At 43.1% G+C, this 17,720-nt stretch overlaps 1 protein-coding gene across 2 annotated transcripts; it reads left to right on the forward strand.

Annotated features, from left to right (window-relative positions):
* Window positions 1-7,313: 7,313 nt before the first annotated feature.
* On the forward strand, window positions 7,314-11,561 carry LOC113134388 (transcriptional regulator Myc-like). 2 transcript variants are annotated; one of them, XM_026313761.1, is made up of 3 exons: window positions 7,314-7,502; window positions 9,113-9,764; window positions 10,534-11,561. In XM_026313761.1, the coding sequence occupies exons 2-3, from the start codon at window positions 9,122-9,124 to the stop codon at window positions 11,073-11,075; spliced, it is 1,185 nt and encodes a 394-aa protein (XP_026169546.1). In that variant the 5' UTR covers window positions 7,314-7,502; window positions 9,113-9,121; the 3' UTR covers window positions 11,076-11,561. The 2 variants fall into 2 exon arrangements, with proteins under 2 accessions (XP_026169546.1, XP_026169547.1); XM_026313762.1 differs by having other exon boundaries at window positions 10,537-11,561.
* The last annotated feature ends 6,159 nt before the right edge of the window (window positions 11,562-17,720 follow it).

Genomic DNA, 17,720 nt, shown 5'->3' on the forward strand with positions numbered 1-17,720 from the left:
GTTGATTGACAGCTCAGCTCTCAGTGGTGCAGTGATCGAGAGATATAAAAATGTTTCCACAAACACACTGAGGTTGGTGGTTTAGTTATTTGTTTACTCTACAGCTCAGGTGTCAAATCCCATCATATTTTTTTTCCATTCTGCCTATTTTTCATAAATATAATAAACTGCTACGTCACTACAATACTTTTCCAGTATATTTTTAAATACTAAATTCCAGAGATCATTAAATTCATATATTAATTTAAAACTGATTATGTAAATTTTAATTTGAAAGTTGGACGTAAAATGAAGAAAAATCAACATTGAATTTTATTTTTACCTTTATCTTTCAAATATTTTGTACAATATAAATAGTTTTATTCCTATTTGAATATTTTTGGTTAACTTACAACACTTTGCATATTTATTATGTTTAAATATTTATATTTTTCCCTTTTCCTTTTCTGCTGAATGTCTGGTAATTTAAAATTTTGTCTGTCTACTGATAAGAAAAGAAAGAAATTTGTTTAAAAAGTTTTATATGAATAAAAAAAGTTTATATGTTGGAGTTTGTTTTTCTTTGTCTCAAGGTGTTTTTAAATAAAATATTCTAATATTAACTTAAAAATAATTATAATTCTCACAAAAGCTTATTTCTAAATAATTACTATTTCATCATCAATTTTAATGTTTAATATTATGTCATAAAAAGTCACAATAAACTAAAACATCTTAGTATCTAAAGTTTTATATTAGAAATAATCTGTTTTCTTTGACTGAGGAAAGCAAATTTATCTCCTTCCTGTTTTGTAGAAAATATTTAATAGTATTACTGAAGAGGGTATAATATTGTATAATATATATAGTATTTCGTGTTATACATATTGAAGATTATTTAATACATTTTTTAATATAGTTTCATTTGAACTTCACAAAATACAAACTGTTTGTACTGTCAGGAGGAAAACCTTCACACTGCTGCCCTCTGCTGCCAAGACCATGTACTACTTCTGCTACTGCTGACACTACTGCTAGTATTACCATGTGCTACTACTACTGTTACTGCTGACACTACTGCTAGTATTACCATGTACTACTACTGTTACTGCTGACACTACTGCTAGTATTACCATGTACTACTACTACTGTTACTGCTGACACTACTGCTAGTATTACCATGTACTACTACTGTTACTGTTGACACTAGTGCTAGTATTACCATGTACTACTACTGTTACTGCTGACACTACTGCTAGTATTACCATGTACTACTACTGTTACTGCTGACACTAGTGCTAGTATTACCATGTACTACTACTGTTACTGCTGACACTACTGCTAGTATTACCATGTACTACTACTGTTACTGCTGACACTAGTGCTAGTATTACCATGTACTACTACTACTGTTACTGCTGACACTACTGCTAGTATCACCATGTACTACTACTGTTACTGCTGACACTACTGCTAGTATTACCATGTACTACTACTGTTACTGCTGACACTACTGCTAGTATTACCATGTACTACTACTACTGTTACTGCTGACACTAGTGCTAGTATTACCATGTACTACTACTGTTACTGCTGACACTACTGCTAGTATTACCATGTACTACTACTGTTACTGCTGACACTAGTGCTAGTATTACCATGTACTACTATTGTTACTGCTGACACTACTGCTAGTATTACCATGTACTACTACTGTTACTGCTGACACTAGTGCTAGTATTACCATGTACTACTACTACTGTTACTGCTGACACTACTGCTAGTATCACCATGTACTACTACTGTTACTGCTGACACTGCTGCTAGTATTACCATGTACTACTACTGTTACTGCTGACACTACTGCTAGTATTACCATGTACTACTACTACTGTTACTGCTGCCAACAGTCGTTTCCTGTCTGACGTGTCGATGAATGAACACACTTGGACAAACGAGCTGCTCTTCCTGTTGACAACGTGTCACCATGGAAACTCACTGCTGCTGTCAGGTTATTTCTGTTACTCTGCCTCCCCCTGGTGGCTCCTATAAACTACTACAACTAATCTAGAGGCTGAGTCATGACATCTAGACTTTTTTAACGTTGAAACGTTTCACCACTAATCCAAGTGGCTTCATCGGTCTAAGGAAAAGCTGGTATGGAAACTCCAATTTATCTCCCAGGTTGGTTTCACTCCACCCCTAGTCCCATAGGCTCATTAGGTGGACTATGTAAATCAGGTGAGGGTCCTTAGACCCACACTCCTGAGTTGGTTTCACTTCACACCTGATCTGAATAGGCTCGTTAGGTGAACAAATGGAGTGAGCTCAGGTGAGGGTCCTTAGGATCTATTAGGTGGACTCATGTGACTCCTCTGATTCACCAACTGGCTGCAGAGTGTGTCCTCCCTGGAAGACTTTTGATGTGTTCCTTAATTTCCTGGGAACAGATGAAAGAGCAGCCTGGTAGATTGAGGACAGGTTATGTCTGAGCCCTCCACCTGTTAAGGCTTAAAGTTTTTCCACTTGGACACATATTTAGCTTCTCTGATCCCTCTCTCAAACCAACTATCTTCTCTTTCCAAATATAAACATCACTGTCTTCAAATGAGTGCCCTGTCCTTTAAATGGAAGTCATTGAATGCAGTACTTCTGTTTGACGTTTAGTTTTTCGAATATAAAAACTTCACTTACAAAAATACAACTTTTGAGTCAAAGTGTCAAACACAGTCCATGTGGGAGATTTCAGATGTTCAGCAAAGACATATTGCTCCTCTAAACTTCTCATTTTCATCTTGTCATCTTTCCATTGCAGGACTGGTCACCTGAGGTGGGAGGTACCGAAGTACAAATACTTTGTTACTGTACTTAAGTAGATTTTCCAGGTATCTGTACTTTAAGTATTTATTTCTCTGAGGACTTTTTACTTTTCCTCCCTACATTTAAACACAAATATCTGTACTTTTTACTTCTTACATTAAACAGGCTCGTTACCTTTTCAGCCTCTGTGGTTGACGACACGACGTAAAGACGTAACTAACTAGAGGGAAATGTTCAGGTGTGTTCAGGTTATGATAGAGAGAAAACTGTGAGACATGGAGGAACAAAGGCAAATTTATTTGTATAGCACCTTTCATACACTACGCAATTCAAACTGATTTACAAGGCATATAATTACATTAAAGGGCAGCATGGTGGCTGAGTGGTTAGCACTGTTGCCTCACAGCAAGAAGGTCGTGGGTTCGCATCCCGGCCTTTCTGTGTGGAGTTTGCATGTTCTCCCTGTGCTTGTGTGGGTTTACTCCGGGTACTCCGGTTTCCTCCCACAGTCCAAAAACATGCATGTCAGGTTGATTGGTGACTCTAAAAATTGCCCGTAGGAGTGAGTGTGAGTGTGTGAGGTTGTCTGTCTTTGTGTGTCTCTATGTGGCCCTGTGACAGACTGGTGACCTGTCCAGGGTGTACCCCTGCCTTCCACCCGAGAGAGAGCTGGGATAGGCTCCAGCAGATCCCCGTGACCCTGGACCAGGAAAAGTGGGTATAGAAGATGGATGGATAATTACATTAAAAGCATGTAAAATAGCATTTTAAAAACAAAGACATTTAAAATAAAAAAAATTTAAATCAAATAATAGATAATAGATTAAAATAAGATGTCAAAGCACATTAAGAAAACAAGGATGAACAGTTATTCGAAGGCAGCAGGAAACAACAGGGTTTTCAGTCCTGATCTGAATGAGCTGACAGTTGGAGCAGACCTCAGGTGTTCAGGAAGTTTGTTCCACAAGTGAGGAGCATAGTGACTGAATGCTGCTTCACTTTGTTTGGTTCTGGTTCTGGGAACACACAGTAGACCTGTCCCAGATGACCTGAGGTGTCTGGAAACCTCATAGGGAACTAATACATCTTGGATATATTTTGGTCCACAACCATTTAGTGCTTTATAAACTAGCAATAAGATTTTAAAATCTATCCTTTGACTAACGGGAAGCCAGTGTAGTGATCTGAGAACTGGTGTGATATGGTCCAGTTTCTTGGTGTTTGTAAGGACTCTGGCAGCAGCATTCTGGATTAGCTGCAGCTGCCTGATTGACTTTTTGCTAAGACCTGTGAACAAGCCATTACAATAATCTAATGACAGAAAACTGTTTATTCTAGCAATGTTTTTCAGGTGGTAATAGAAAGATTTAGTGATGGATTTTATGTGGTTGTTAAAATTCAGGTCTGAGTCAATGATTACACCAAGGTTTCTGGCTTGATTTGTAGCTTTCAATGACATGGAGTCAAGGTGAGCAATGACCTTTGACCTTTCATTTTTGGGGCCAAAAACAATCACTTCTGTCTTGTCTGTATTGAGCTGGAGAAAATTCTGGCACATCCATTCTTTGACTTGATTAATACACTCACATAATGAAATTAGAGGACTATAATCATGAGATGATACTGATATATAAAGTTGGGTGTCATCTGCATAGGTATGGTAGTCAATGTTGTAGTATTCCATAATCTGAGCAAGGGGCAGCATGTAAATATTGAATAAGAGAGGACCAAGAATAGACCCCTGAGGAACCCCACATTTCATTTTTGTTCGCTCAGACTCATAGTTACCAAGTGAGACAAAATAGTCTCTATCTTGTAAGTAAGATTTTAACCAATTTAACACTGAGCCAGTAACTCCCACCCAAGCTTCTAGTCTATCAAGCAGCACATCATGATCAACTGTGTCAAATGCAGCACTGAGATCCAGTAGTACTAAAACAGAGGTTTTGGATTCATCATTATTTAAATGTAAATCATTTAAAATTTTAATAAGTGCAGTCTCTGTGCTGTGGTGAGCGCGAAATCCAGACTGAAGTGCATTAAAAAGATTGTTTTGCACCATAAAACTGTGAATTTGTTGAAAAACTACTTTTTCAATTATTTTTCCCAGAAATGGAAGATTTGATATTGGCCTGTAGTTACTTACTGCTGAAGCATCTAGATTAGGCTTTTTAAGAAGAGGTTTTATAACAGCAGTTTTTAAGGCCTGAGGAAACTGCCCTGACTGAAGAGAACTATTGACAATCTGCAATACATCTGGAGCTAAGCTGTTAAAAACATTTTTAAAAAAATTTGTTGGTAAAATATCAAGGCAGCATGATGTAGATTTTAATTGTAGAAGTGGAACAAAGGGATCCAGGGAGTGTTGCCGAGTCCGACGACGATGCAGCAGTTTGGGAAAAGCCAGACATTCCCCATCCACGGTCGTGTTTAAAGACCTGTTCAAAAATGATTCAGGGTGCATGTGTTTTGTTCCCTGTACCAGCTCTGAGCAGGTTGTTCATAAAAGAAGAATGTCCCTTTTTTTGTGTGGAACCTTTTTAGTTTTGCTGAGTTACCTAAAGATGTTTTGTGGGTCACTGACGACAAAAAACATTTTAACTTTTTACTTAAGTACATTTCAGACCCTGAACCTTCTTACTTTTACTGGATAAAGGAGTTAAAGGAGCTGAGTCAGTACTTCTACTTTTACATGTACTGTATCTGTACTTGTACTTAAGTATAGGATGTGAGTACAGGTCACACCTGGGCCTGATGCTGAATGCTGGATGGTCACACTCATCCCAGGGGGAGGGAACTTTTTCTCTTAGTAGTTTCTTTGTTGTATCTTCTGCCCTACACCTTCAAATTAAATGTGCCAACACACCAAACACTGACTGATGTTCCTGCCTCACTCTCCTCATGTCGTTCCTCATGTTGTTTCCTTATTTCTGTGACTGATTTGATTCAGTTTTCTTGAAAAATGTGAGCTGATAAACTGAAATCTGCTGTTGCTCCCTGGTTTTATGAAATTAATCAAAGAAAAATAAAAAAAAATCAGACGAAAGTCCAGGAACTGGAAACAGATGAATGAATCAGGACCATGTTTCTTCCTCCTCCCTTTCCCAGGAATCATGTGACGACCCCTCAGACTTATCTGGTGACCCTTTGGTGGGGCCTCAACCTTTTTTTCTTGGAGTATTTTTACACTATAACATCAGTACTTAATGTCACTTAAGAAAAGAATGTGAATACTTTGTCCACTGCTGCCAATACTTTTTTTTTTTTTTACCACTACTACTACTACTACTGCTACTACTACTACTGCTACTAGTACTACTGCTGCTTGTACCACCACTCCAGGTGTGGAGCAGTGTGTCCCTGCAGCCAGCAGGGGGCAGCAGAAGTCAAGTCATTCTGCTGTGGCACATTTGATTGAAGGTAAAGTCAGTGTCATGTGGGTGAATGTGTGTCCAGCACCCAGAAACATGAACAGGACAAAATAAAGAAATACACCTGGCAGATTCAGCAGGTGTTCAGACTGTTTCAAACAGCAGAGGTAACAGATTTAAACTGTGATGTGTTTATGTGTCAGCTGATCCTGCTGAAAATATCTGATTTAACTCTGTCACAGACAAACAGTTCAGATTTACCTGTTTGTTGGTGTTTATGGTCAGATACCAGGTTGTTCCACTGCAGCCATGTTTTTATGTTAGTAGGGTGTTTTACATGATCCACTTATGTTGTTTCTAATTGATCTGGTTTTATATCAGTCTGTGTTTGAGTTTTAGAACCTGTGTTCCACCCCCTCAGCTTTATGGTTATGTCATTAGGAATTTCTGGAGTGATTTCTTAATTTGTTTAGTTATATTTTAATTGATTATTGTTTTTTAAATAGATTTTTTTCATTCTTCCAATACGTTTTACTATTTCATTTAATTATTTTAATTTAATTGATTTATTATTATTATTCTTATTATTATTATTGGTTTATTGTTGATTTATTTTATTCTTATTTCTGTACGGGTTTATTTTTATTATGTTTATTTTAATATTTACATTTATTCAGTTTCTGTTTAATTGATGATACAATTTCAATAATAATATTTACATTTCCATTAATTAGCCTTAGAAATGATCTGTTTCGTTTTGTTTAGTTGTTGTTTTGTTTATGTTTTGTTGTTGTTGTGTTGTTGTTGTTTACATGACCTAATCACTGCGCTGAGCTGAATTCCCGGAACTTTGTTCCTCAGCATCATTTACTGTCAGCGCTACATCGCTTCCCTAGATCTTCATCCGCGGAGTAAAATAGTCCCCCGATCAAACTCGCCTCATGGCACCGTTTTAACTCAAAGTATTGATTAAAGTGATTAAATCGATATTAATGATCTAACATTAAAACAAGTCTCCGTTATTGTTCGCGCTGGCGGTAGCACGTGAAGATGTGATTCTACGTAGCTTGGCGCGTTTGTTTGTTTGGCGCGAAAATGTCTGTGAGCGCGGATGAAGACGCGGGTATTAAAGGTCCGGGCAGCAGCTGCTCGAACCGAGTCACGCTGAGACGTCAGGGAGCAGGGATCGATACTGAAGTTTGATCGATCACTGTGCCGGTTGTTGATTGGGAGAAGACAAACGGGACTTTGGATAAAAATCAGTCCGAACCTGCAGCTTCGGTCTCCGGGACGTTTGGATTTGACTCGTCAACTTTATTCTGAGTCATAACGGTGAGTTTCAATGGCAGCTAACGGTTGTTGGACGGTTGTTCTGCTCGTTGCTTCATTTTAGGACTTTTCTCTCCTGTAGTTTATCTCCAAACCACTTTAAACTCATGCCGAATTTACAGCTGCAGGTAGTTTACACAATATCCGTCAATGTTATTTGAATAACTGTAGTTAGTTTCATACATTTTTAGTTTCAATGTAGAATTGAGTGTTTCGATAACGGAGACTGGCGGCGGGTAGTGTTTGTGCAGAGAAACAATCATTATTTGGGAAGTGATTGACCCTGAAATCACGTGTCTCTGAAACTGACAGAAACACCAAACTATATTTAACAGAAACGACCTTTTTTAGTAACAGTGGGACTTTTTTTAACATGAAATGTTGGTTAGAGTTTCGTCCATATGGAACAAGAGCAGGAGCTGTCGAGGAATTCATTAACACACAGTCACACTTTATATGCCGAAGTGTCGAGTGTCCTCCACTAATAATTACACTTTATATTTAAGTCCCGTTTGATAGTCCTCACCTCAAACAGCCAAAACAATCCATAAACTAGTTTTTCATGAATGAGGTTTGGTGTGGTCTCTGTACTGTGGCTCTTTGCTCAAGTTACACTTTAGTTTATACCAAGGTCACGAACCGCTTTCCGGCACTTTTCGGTAAAAACCGTCATTGTTGTTCAAGCAGTTTCACAGCTGAGGTACCTGTCAGTAGCCTGTCAGTAGCCTGTCAGTAGCCTGTCAGTAGCCTGTCAGTAGCCCGTCTCTCCACACTGTGCAGGGTCACTGAGTTCAGTTTTACCTGATAACACCTGAGACGTTTAATCATTAACAGTTTTTTTTTAAATGTTGTGGTTTTTCCAGTTTCCCTGAGCTCCAGGTTTAGAACATATGGACCTTTTAAGGGTTTTACTTTTGGGCTGTGGTGTTTGGTTCTTTCTACAGAATAGAATTTATTTCATTAACCTGGAGCAATAATCAGATAAACCTAAATGACCAGTTTATTCAGTTTGTTTACTTCCTGCTGTCGTCTCACACTTTGCCTTTTCATGACGTTTGGACACTTTAACAACCTGAGTTCACATCATGACCATGAACTACTCCCTGGTTATTTACACACCAATTAAAGCCTCCTGTTAAAGTGATAACACTGTGTAAACAACGTTAAAATGCCTGATTCTTGAATGGAGTTTGGTGTAACAGGCCCTCCATGCAACACACTCTGGGACTTTGTGATCTCAGACTTTAGTTTAGTGGTTTCAAATCTTTTCTCTGCAGCATCAGCTCGCATTGAAGCATTTTATTTTGAAATCCTTTCTGTCCTGCTAAGCGTTCACACAGGAGCCTCGCCCTGGCAGCTGTGTGGGATCTCCCTGTATATGCAAATACTTGTGTGCTCAGTCATTTCAGACTCCAGTGACTCTCAGCTCATTGTGTTCAGCTGCATGTCTCTGTGACCAGGATGAGATTTAAATATTTCTTTCTAATGTGTTGAGAAACGTTAATCAAGTACAACATTTCTGAGTAACTGAAGGTGTCCCTCAAACGTAGCACCATCACAGTCCTGTCCAGTGAAAGCTGCTGAGCCTGACCTCATGTTGTGTCTGTCTCCAGGCCGCCAGAATGCCGCCGGTGTTATCCACATCCAGCACAACCCTGGATTTTGACTCTGACATGGCCCAGTCGTACTTCTTCATGGACGGTGAGGAAGAGGACTTCTACCCTCCTCCTCGCAGCCACCACCTCCCAGGACCCGGCGAGGACATCTGGAAGAAGTTTGAGCTGCTGCCAACGCCCCCTTTGTCCCCCATCCGGACACTGTCCCCGTCTGACGTCCCACTGTCCGCCGCCGACCACCTAGAGGCTGTTTCTGAGCTGTTGGATGAGGACTGCAACCCCTCCGCTGCCTTCCTGCAGTCCTTCATCATCCAGGACTGCATGTGGAGCAGTAGCTTCGCTGCTGCCACCAAGTTGGAGAAGGTGGTGTCTGAGAGGCTGGCGTCGCTCCGGGCCCGTCAGGACACCTGCGCTTCCACCAACAATAACAGCAGCACAGACGGACCAGCTGATGAGCGGGGGAGCAGGTCTCAGGCGAACACGGGGTACCTGCAGGACCTCCACGCTGCCGTGACAGACTGCATCGACCCCTCTGTGGTGTTTCCCTACACCACGCTGAACGAGAAGAGCAGCGATGGATCAGAGATGGAGGTGCCGTCCGAGCTGGGTCTGGACTCGCCCCCGCTCAGCAGCAGTGACAGTGAATCAGGTGGGAACAGACTTTTATTTTGGAAAGTCACTTTTTTTAGTCCAGTGTATTCTATAACACTAACACCACTGCAGTTTAAAGGGACAGTCCACCAGGTTTGACACACTACAGGCAGTTTGTCGTCACGCTCAGTAAAACAGCAGAAATGTCTCCTGAGGCTGTTGACGCCAAAATAACCCTGATGACTCCGTAAAGTCGTGTCAGCTCAGGCTCCAAGATAAACAATCTGGGTCACCTGGTTCATTCTGGGATCCAGTGTTTTGAGTTTGACCCAGAACTCGAGATTCCTCAGTAGTCCATGGCTGTCGGTCCCTTTCATTACGGACTCCTGCAAACACAGTGAGGTCACCGGTGACGAACAGGTGAATGAACCCGAGCGGTCAGACCAGGGCTGGAGTACAGAACCACAGCAGGGGCCGAGTGATCCCTTCCTCTTTAAAACACAACCAGAGCAGATTTTCAAACATTTCAGTCCTGCGTGGTTCTGTGTGCTCAGGTGCTGATGTTATAAAAATCCTGTGGCAGCTTTACTCCTTTAGATTCTCACTAGGACACACTCATCGTTATCGAACCAGCAGTTTAAAACACAAAAAGCTTCTTGTTTGTAAAGGACACAGTGCATTTTCCTTTTGCCTCACATGTTCAAAGCTAAAACTGTGTAACCTTAAAGTGCTGCAGGAATTCTCATTATTCAGAAATATGTCAACAGTCGGTTGTACCAGTTTTACTGAGCACCAGCACTGACTCCAGGTCTCCTTCTTTTCCTCAGAAGAAGAAGAAGAGGAGGAGGAAGATGATGATGATGATGACGAGATCGACGTGGTGACGGTGGACAGGCGGAAAGCGTCTCGGCGGGCGGACCCCTCCCCAGTAGTCCTGAAACGCTCCCACATCAACATCCACCAGCATAACTACGCCGCCCAGCAGCCCTCGGCGAGCCCCGAGCAGCCGCCTGCCGTGAAACGCATCAAAGCAGAGCTCAGCTGCCTGACTCTGAGGTCGGGCGGCGGCAACAGGTGCTGGAGTCCGCGGTCAGACGGCGACGATAGCGACAACAAGCGCAGGACTCACAACGTGCTGGAGAGGCAGCGGCGAAACGAGCTGAAGAGGAGCTTCCTGGCTCTGAGGGACGAAATCCCAGCGGTGGCCAAAAACGACAAAGCAGCCAAGGTGGTGATCCTGAAGAAGGCGGTGGAGTTCATCACGGAGGTCAGGGAGGACGAGAGGAGGCTGCTGAAGATGAAGGACGAGCTGAGGAAGAGGAGTCGAGAGCTGAAACACAGACTGGAGCGGCTCCGGACTTCACATTAACCGCTCTGTTTAGTTTCTGTTTGACTGACACGTCTTCAGTCCTGGATGGTTCCCAGGCTGCTGCTGATCTTCGTTACGAATAATTATGATTCACTTGTTTATGAAATGTGACTGATGGAACCTGAACGCAGCACAATCAGCTCTGTTGGGCTGATGAACTACAAGGACCATAATCCTCGGATCAGTGCGCAGCAGCTGGTCTGTTCGTGTATTTATTTTATTTTTGTTGACACTTGTTTAATTTAAACTGTTTCCTGAGTTTGTTAGTCTTTAACCATCATCTGATAATAATTTAATATTTTCAGTTAATTTAATCAGTAACAAGAACGAGTCACTGTTGGATTTCAGTTTTCACATAGTTTTTATTTTTATATTTTTCTTCTTCAGTTGATTCAAACCAAAATCAGCTGCACAAGAGGAAGTGCATCAGGAGCATTGTGTTCTCTTCAAAATAAAAGCCCTTCATATAGTGGAGGTTCTGTTAAACTGGTTGGTTTGTTTATTTAAGATGAAAACTAAAGGAACAAAAGCTGGTTTTATTCTCAGTTTCTCGATGTTACGTTCTGACAAACTCTCAGGATTCTCTTCAAATCCCTGAAGATTTATTCTGCTGCGGCTTCAGCTTCATCGCTGAACCAGACTGTTAGAAGCAGAGGTCAAAGGTCACAGCAGAGACTTGTCACTTCAGTCAGACTGAGCAGAGAAGCAGCTGATAAACTTACTGTGAAATCTGACGTCAGGGGAAAACTACGAACCGTCACAGTTTCAGCTTCCAGAAAGTTTCAGAGCCGGTGAAGACGTCGGAGCTGCTGGTTGATTCACAGCAGCAGGATGAAGCTGGGGTCATGATGTGGCTCCTCTGGTTCAGGTCTATCACAGCTTCAGGTTGAACAAAGACCAGGTAGACCAGTCTGGTTTGGCTTTGGCCCTTTCTGGACTCCAGGTTGTTGTTTCTGTAGCTGAATCTGTTCAGGCCAGTTCAAAATCGATTTGATCAGTCACAGCTCAGACGTCCAGCCTGTAGAAATAAAAATAAACCTTTTTATCCCTGATGAAGGTCTTTGCTTCAGGAGAAGTGGAGGGTCTGGGTCAGAGTCTGAGGAAAAACACTAAAATATGAATTTCACAAATGATAATGAACTAATGTGAAATTACATTCAGCCTTTATTTTACACCTTAAAATGATTCAGGTCAAACAGTTTGAGAAATTCAGAGCTTGATCTTCAATTTGGGATCAGCTGACTGACGTTTACAACCAGGACAGAATCTCTGAATTTTCACTTTATCAAGGTGTGAAATTATGGATTTCTTTCATGATTAATTAACGTTAATCATTTTTATGACAGATGGTTTTCTTTCGCTGCTAAAATCAAATAGTAAAGTGGTGAGCGACGGTGACTCAGTGCTCAGTCCTGGACTCTCAGCGATGAGCGAGGACGGACGAAGTTTCCTGTTTCAGCTGCCAGGTGGTTTCCAGGACCCACATTCCCAAACTGTTCAGAGTCAGGAAACGTGGAGGTTTATCACTGCCAGATATTTTAACAAGCTCTTCCATTTCAGACACGAAGCCTGATTTTCTCCAGACAGATGAGTCTGTGTGTCCTGACAGGCTGATTCAGGGTCAGTCCGTTTAGCAGCTGGTCGTCCTCTGGAACAGGCAGCAGACAGGGACATGTCCATGAATGATGGTCAAACTGCACAGGGTGGGAAGGTCCTCACCTTCACACTCAGCTCCCAGGTGGACACCTACAAACACTGAGTCCACAGAGAGACACAGTGGACTCTGGTCTCAGACTCATCTCAGTAAAAACCACACTTGATGCTGGTTAAGTCCTGGAACATTTTCTGTAGTGGTTTTTGCTGTGTTTAAAATATAAATAGTGCTTTTTGTGGTTCTGCAGACAGTCGGTCAGCTGCTACCTGCTGTGAAAGAAAACACGAGCTCAGTGAACGAAGGTTAAATAATGAGCAGCGCTGGTCCTCCTCACACAAGCTGGGGTCAGGCTAACGGGGTCAGGCTAACGGGGGTCAGGCTAACTGGACTCCACAGGGCCAGTAGTGAGAACTGGTTCAGTTTGTCTTACCCTGGTTTATGTTGAAAAAGTGATTTGAGCTCAGATTGTCACAGATCAAACGTGGATGTAACGTGTCATAAAATATGTGAGGATGTGTCTGTTAGTAAATGCTGAGGTCCATTAGCTGTGGATAAATCATCACCTGACCAACCACGTGGTCACATGACCTTTCCCCAGCTGGAGCCTGTTGGTGGCTGATCCATTCCTGGGCAGTTCAGCAGGTGAGTTTCAGCAGTTTTTGTGAGTTTTTGCTGTGTTAGTGTTTTGGTGGACGACGTTGAGGCTGCACCAGTTTTGCTTCATCAAACCTTTAGCACAGACTGTGAGATGAAACAGCAGGAACCTCCTGGTGCTGGTTAGACATGTGAAACCCTAGAGACCAGTCTTTACAGTGGCTCAGACCTGACGGTGTCATTGAACAGTTTTCTCAGAGGGAAAAGCAGTGCTGCTCCCAGCAGAGTCCAGTGGTTCACAGCTGAAGCTCTTCTCTATTTTTATATCTGCTTCTTTACTGAAACGTCAAAGCTACAAGCAACATGGAAAAAAAAATTTAGAAGTTAACTACAACTCCCAAGGTGCATTTCACTAACAAACAGCCAGTCACACAGATTTTCACAGTCTGCATGTTGTCCCTGTGTCTGTGTGGGTTTTCTCCTCCCACGGTCCAAACACATGCAGGTTAGGATTAGGGTCTGAACCCAGGTGGACCCGGGGCCTTTCTGTGTGGAGTCTGCATGTTGTCCCTGTGTCTGTGTGGGTTTTCTCCTCCCACGGTCCAAACACATGCAGGTCAGGATCAGGGTCTGAACCCAGGTGGACCCGGGGCCTTTTTGTGTGGAGTCTGCATGTTGTCCCTGTGTCTGTGTGGGTTTTCTCCTCCCACGGTCCAAACACATGCAGGTCAGGATCAGGGTCTGAACCCAGGTGGACCCGGGGCCTTTCTGTGTGGAGTCTGCATGTTGTCCCTGTGTCTGTGTGGGTTTTCTCCTCCCACGGTCCAAACACATGCAGGTCAGGATTAGGGTCTGGACGCAGGTGGACCCGGGGCCTTTCTGTGTGGAGTCTGCATGTTGTCCCTGTGTCTGTGTGGGTTTTCTCCTCCCACGGTCCAAACTCATGCAGGTCAGGATTAGGGTCTGAACCCAGGTGGACCCGGGGCCTTTCTGTGTGGAGTCTGCATGTTGTCCCTGTGTCTGTGTGGGTTTTCTCCTCCCACGGTCCAAACTCATGCAGGTCAGGATTAGGGTCTGAACCCAGGTGGACCCGGGGCCTTTCTGTGTGGAGTCTGCATGTTGTCCCTGTGTCTGTGTGGGTTTTCTCCTCCCACGGTCCAAACACATGCAGGTCAGGATCAGGGTCTGAACCCAGGTGGACCCGGGGCCTTTCTGTGTGGAGTCTGCATGTTGTCCCTGTGTCTGTGTGGGTTTTCTCCTCCCACAGTCCAAACTCATGCAGGTCAGGATTAGGGTCTGAACCCAGGTGGACCCGGGGCCTTTCTGTGTGGAGTCTGCATGTTGTCCCTGTGTCTGTGTGGGTTTTCTCCTCCCACAGTCCAAACACATGCAGGTCAGGTTGGTTGGTGACTCTAAATTGAATGTGAGTATCTGTCTGTCTGGCTGCTGATCTGTCCAGGGGGAACCAGCCTCTCACCCACTGCATGCTGGGATTGGCTCCAGCCCCCTGCATTTCCTGAAGTGGACTAAGTGGTATAGAGGATGCATGATTAACGAATCCAGGAGTCGTTCACTGCTGAGGATGTTTAAAGATTAGAAATAGAGAAAGGAAGTGTTTTACTGCACAGCTCTGTCTGCTGAACAAGTCTGTTACCTGGACAAGTGTGTGGCCTGCTGGGGTGAAGGAAGCTAAACTTATATTTGAAAATGTTAGACGTGTGTTTGCTGCACAGTTTGGTGTGGGAGCCTCTGGTGAAGTGTTTTCTCAGGTAAAGCAAACACCTGAAGCTGTTCACTAACCTTCATTTGAAAATCAAGGCCGATGTCACATTCAGCTCTGAGCTGGTTGAGCAGCCTGAAGATGAAACTGCTGCATTCGCTGCTTGAGAGTTTTGACTGTGCACCTTTATCCATCTGTTTGATTCAAACTGTCTGTAAATGATAGAGAGTAGTGCCAGTTACAGTTTCTCCTCAGCTAAATTCTTTGTTTCATCCAACAAAGAAAAACCCAAATAACCTGAATGTTCATCATTTACGACAAATGTTGATGTTTCCTGAGCTCGGACCATGTTAGAAACATCAATTATGGAAATAGTTTGTCAGTAAGTTGCAGCCCTGTACTCCCCCCACACATCCTGCTGAGCTCCCATGGGACAGCCAAACGGTATCCCCCCTGACACCACCCACCCTGCGCCCCCGTTCGGCGCAGCAGGGTTTTTCTGGGTGTAGAGCGGAAAGCGAAACCTGCAGACCCCCGGCACAAAACCTGCCGACCACAGCGACACACGTTCACTTTCCACAGTGACGTGGAGGATTTTCTGCTGTGGGTGAAGGTCGACATGTTGGACCAAAGTCTGAAGGTGATGGAAAGACACAGGTGGTAATGACCCTTTCAATCATTTAAAAATAAAGCTCAATAATAATTCAAAAAATAAAAGCGTGGACTAAACAACATCACGATATTAAATTCAGTGTATCATCATGTTAATACGTTCACTTTTTCAAGGCTTTTAATTTGAAACACACTATGTTGAATTTGCATTAAGAGCAAACACTAAATGGAAAAAACAGAAATTTCTTCTTGAAGTGTGAAAACAGGGAAATGAAAAAATAAAAGCCTTAATTAAAAACAAACCCACGTCTGCAGCAGCATCTGAACAAACACTGAAGTGAAAGTAACACAAGACCAAAATGAATCAAAATCAGAAGGTTGATGGTTTACAGGAAAGATCACAGCTGGAGGTTTCTGACAGTGGGAGAAGGCGTCAGAGGGAATTCCCCTTCGAGGCCACGAATAAAAAAGAAAACATCTGAGGCCAAAGAAAGAAACGTGCTGTTAAATGTGGAAAGTTATTTTTTGAAATCAGCCTGTGGGGTCAAAGTGAGTCACCGGTGTCTCCCCTTCAGTCCACGCTCCAGCACACCGTTCAGCTTCAGAGCAGAGTCTCAGAAACAACCGGCGCTCTCTGCTCAGCTGAGGCCTGTCTGTTGGACCCGTGAAGGATCTGACAGGAAAACCCAGTGCTCCTGCCTCTGACTGAGCAGGACCAGTTTGTGCAGGAGGCTGAATGTGCTGCAGGGTCTGATACAAACAGGGAAAGTGTGGGAGGGTTTCTGTCCACCTGCTCTTTTCAATCAGCATAAAAACCCTGAGTGGAAATGCCAGGAATTCACAACAAGAAGTCTGACTTAGTGCGAAGTGTTTTGTGTGAGGTGTGTTGATGAAACGGAGGATAAATGTGACCTAAAGGTCACTTCCTGTGACGAGCTGAGCCGAGGAGGCTGTGACCTTGCTCACATTCGTGTTCATCATGTTTTCCATCAATTCACCAGCTGTTTATCTCCAACATCCACACTAACAGGACACCACTGGGTCTTTTACTGGGTCAGCTCTGCCTGTGGCAGGTCAGCACCTGATCCAGAACCTGTATAGACGTGCCCTCCAGTTCAGTGTGATCCAAACAAAGCACAGGAGGGTGAACAACATAATAATCATGATCCACATGATGAGGACAGTGAAGGTGTGAGGAGTCAGTAATGAATCAATGCAGCAAAGTCCAGGCACAAAGAAACCAAAGGTTCTGATGGAGCCAGACTGGAAGGAACATATGAGAACCCAGCAGCTTTTGGAGGAAACTGTGCACAAATGAATTGTTGTTGTTCTTCACATGTCAGTTCGGTCTGTGCATGGTGGCAGTTTAGGAGCTCAGGGTGTTCACACCCGGTCCATGTCCCTGGCAGACATGATGGGAACACTCAAAAAAGGGTTCAGTTCTGGGCTGTGGATGGAATAAAGGAGTGGGCATCGTGTGAAGAGATCTGGACAGACACAACATGCATCCAGTCTATTTACAGCTGAATCAAAGAGCAGTGGGAAGATATTGTCTGGAAATAATTGGGACTTGGCAGGAGCAGGAGCCCAGGGGTCCAGTCCGAAGAACTGAGGCCAGACCAGGACAGAAAAGCTCTGAATCCCAGACATTGTGATTAAACATATCCACAGTCTTCTGACTGGAGTTTGTTGTGTTCTGTTCTTCAGCGCTGCCTGAAGTAAACCTGCCTCCTGATGTCCAGACTCACTTTAAACACAACATTTATTCATTTTGTCTTTTGACCGTTTCCTTGAAATTTGGTTCAGATTTGTGAGACATGTCAGTGGAAACCTGAAGACTGTTCTCCATCAGTGCAGGTGGTTTTTCCGCTTGTGACAGCGGAGCTGCAGAGCGAAAGCGAAGGGAAGGCAGGTCTACATTTTTCTGTAAAAGTACATCAAACGGCAGCTCAGGAAGACAGAAACCCTAAAATACTGCAGCGTTTCCTGAGCTTCAAACGCACCACCCGTGTTTTTCTGAGAAGCTTCATGTGCTGTGGTTTCTGACGTCGATGCCATTTATTCT

The sequence above is a fragment of the Mastacembelus armatus genome, chromosome 17 (genome assembly GCF_900324485.2).
Source record: "Mastacembelus armatus chromosome 17, fMasArm1.2, whole genome shotgun sequence".
Taxonomy (NCBI): Eukaryota; Metazoa; Chordata; class Actinopteri; order Synbranchiformes; family Mastacembelidae; genus Mastacembelus; species Mastacembelus armatus.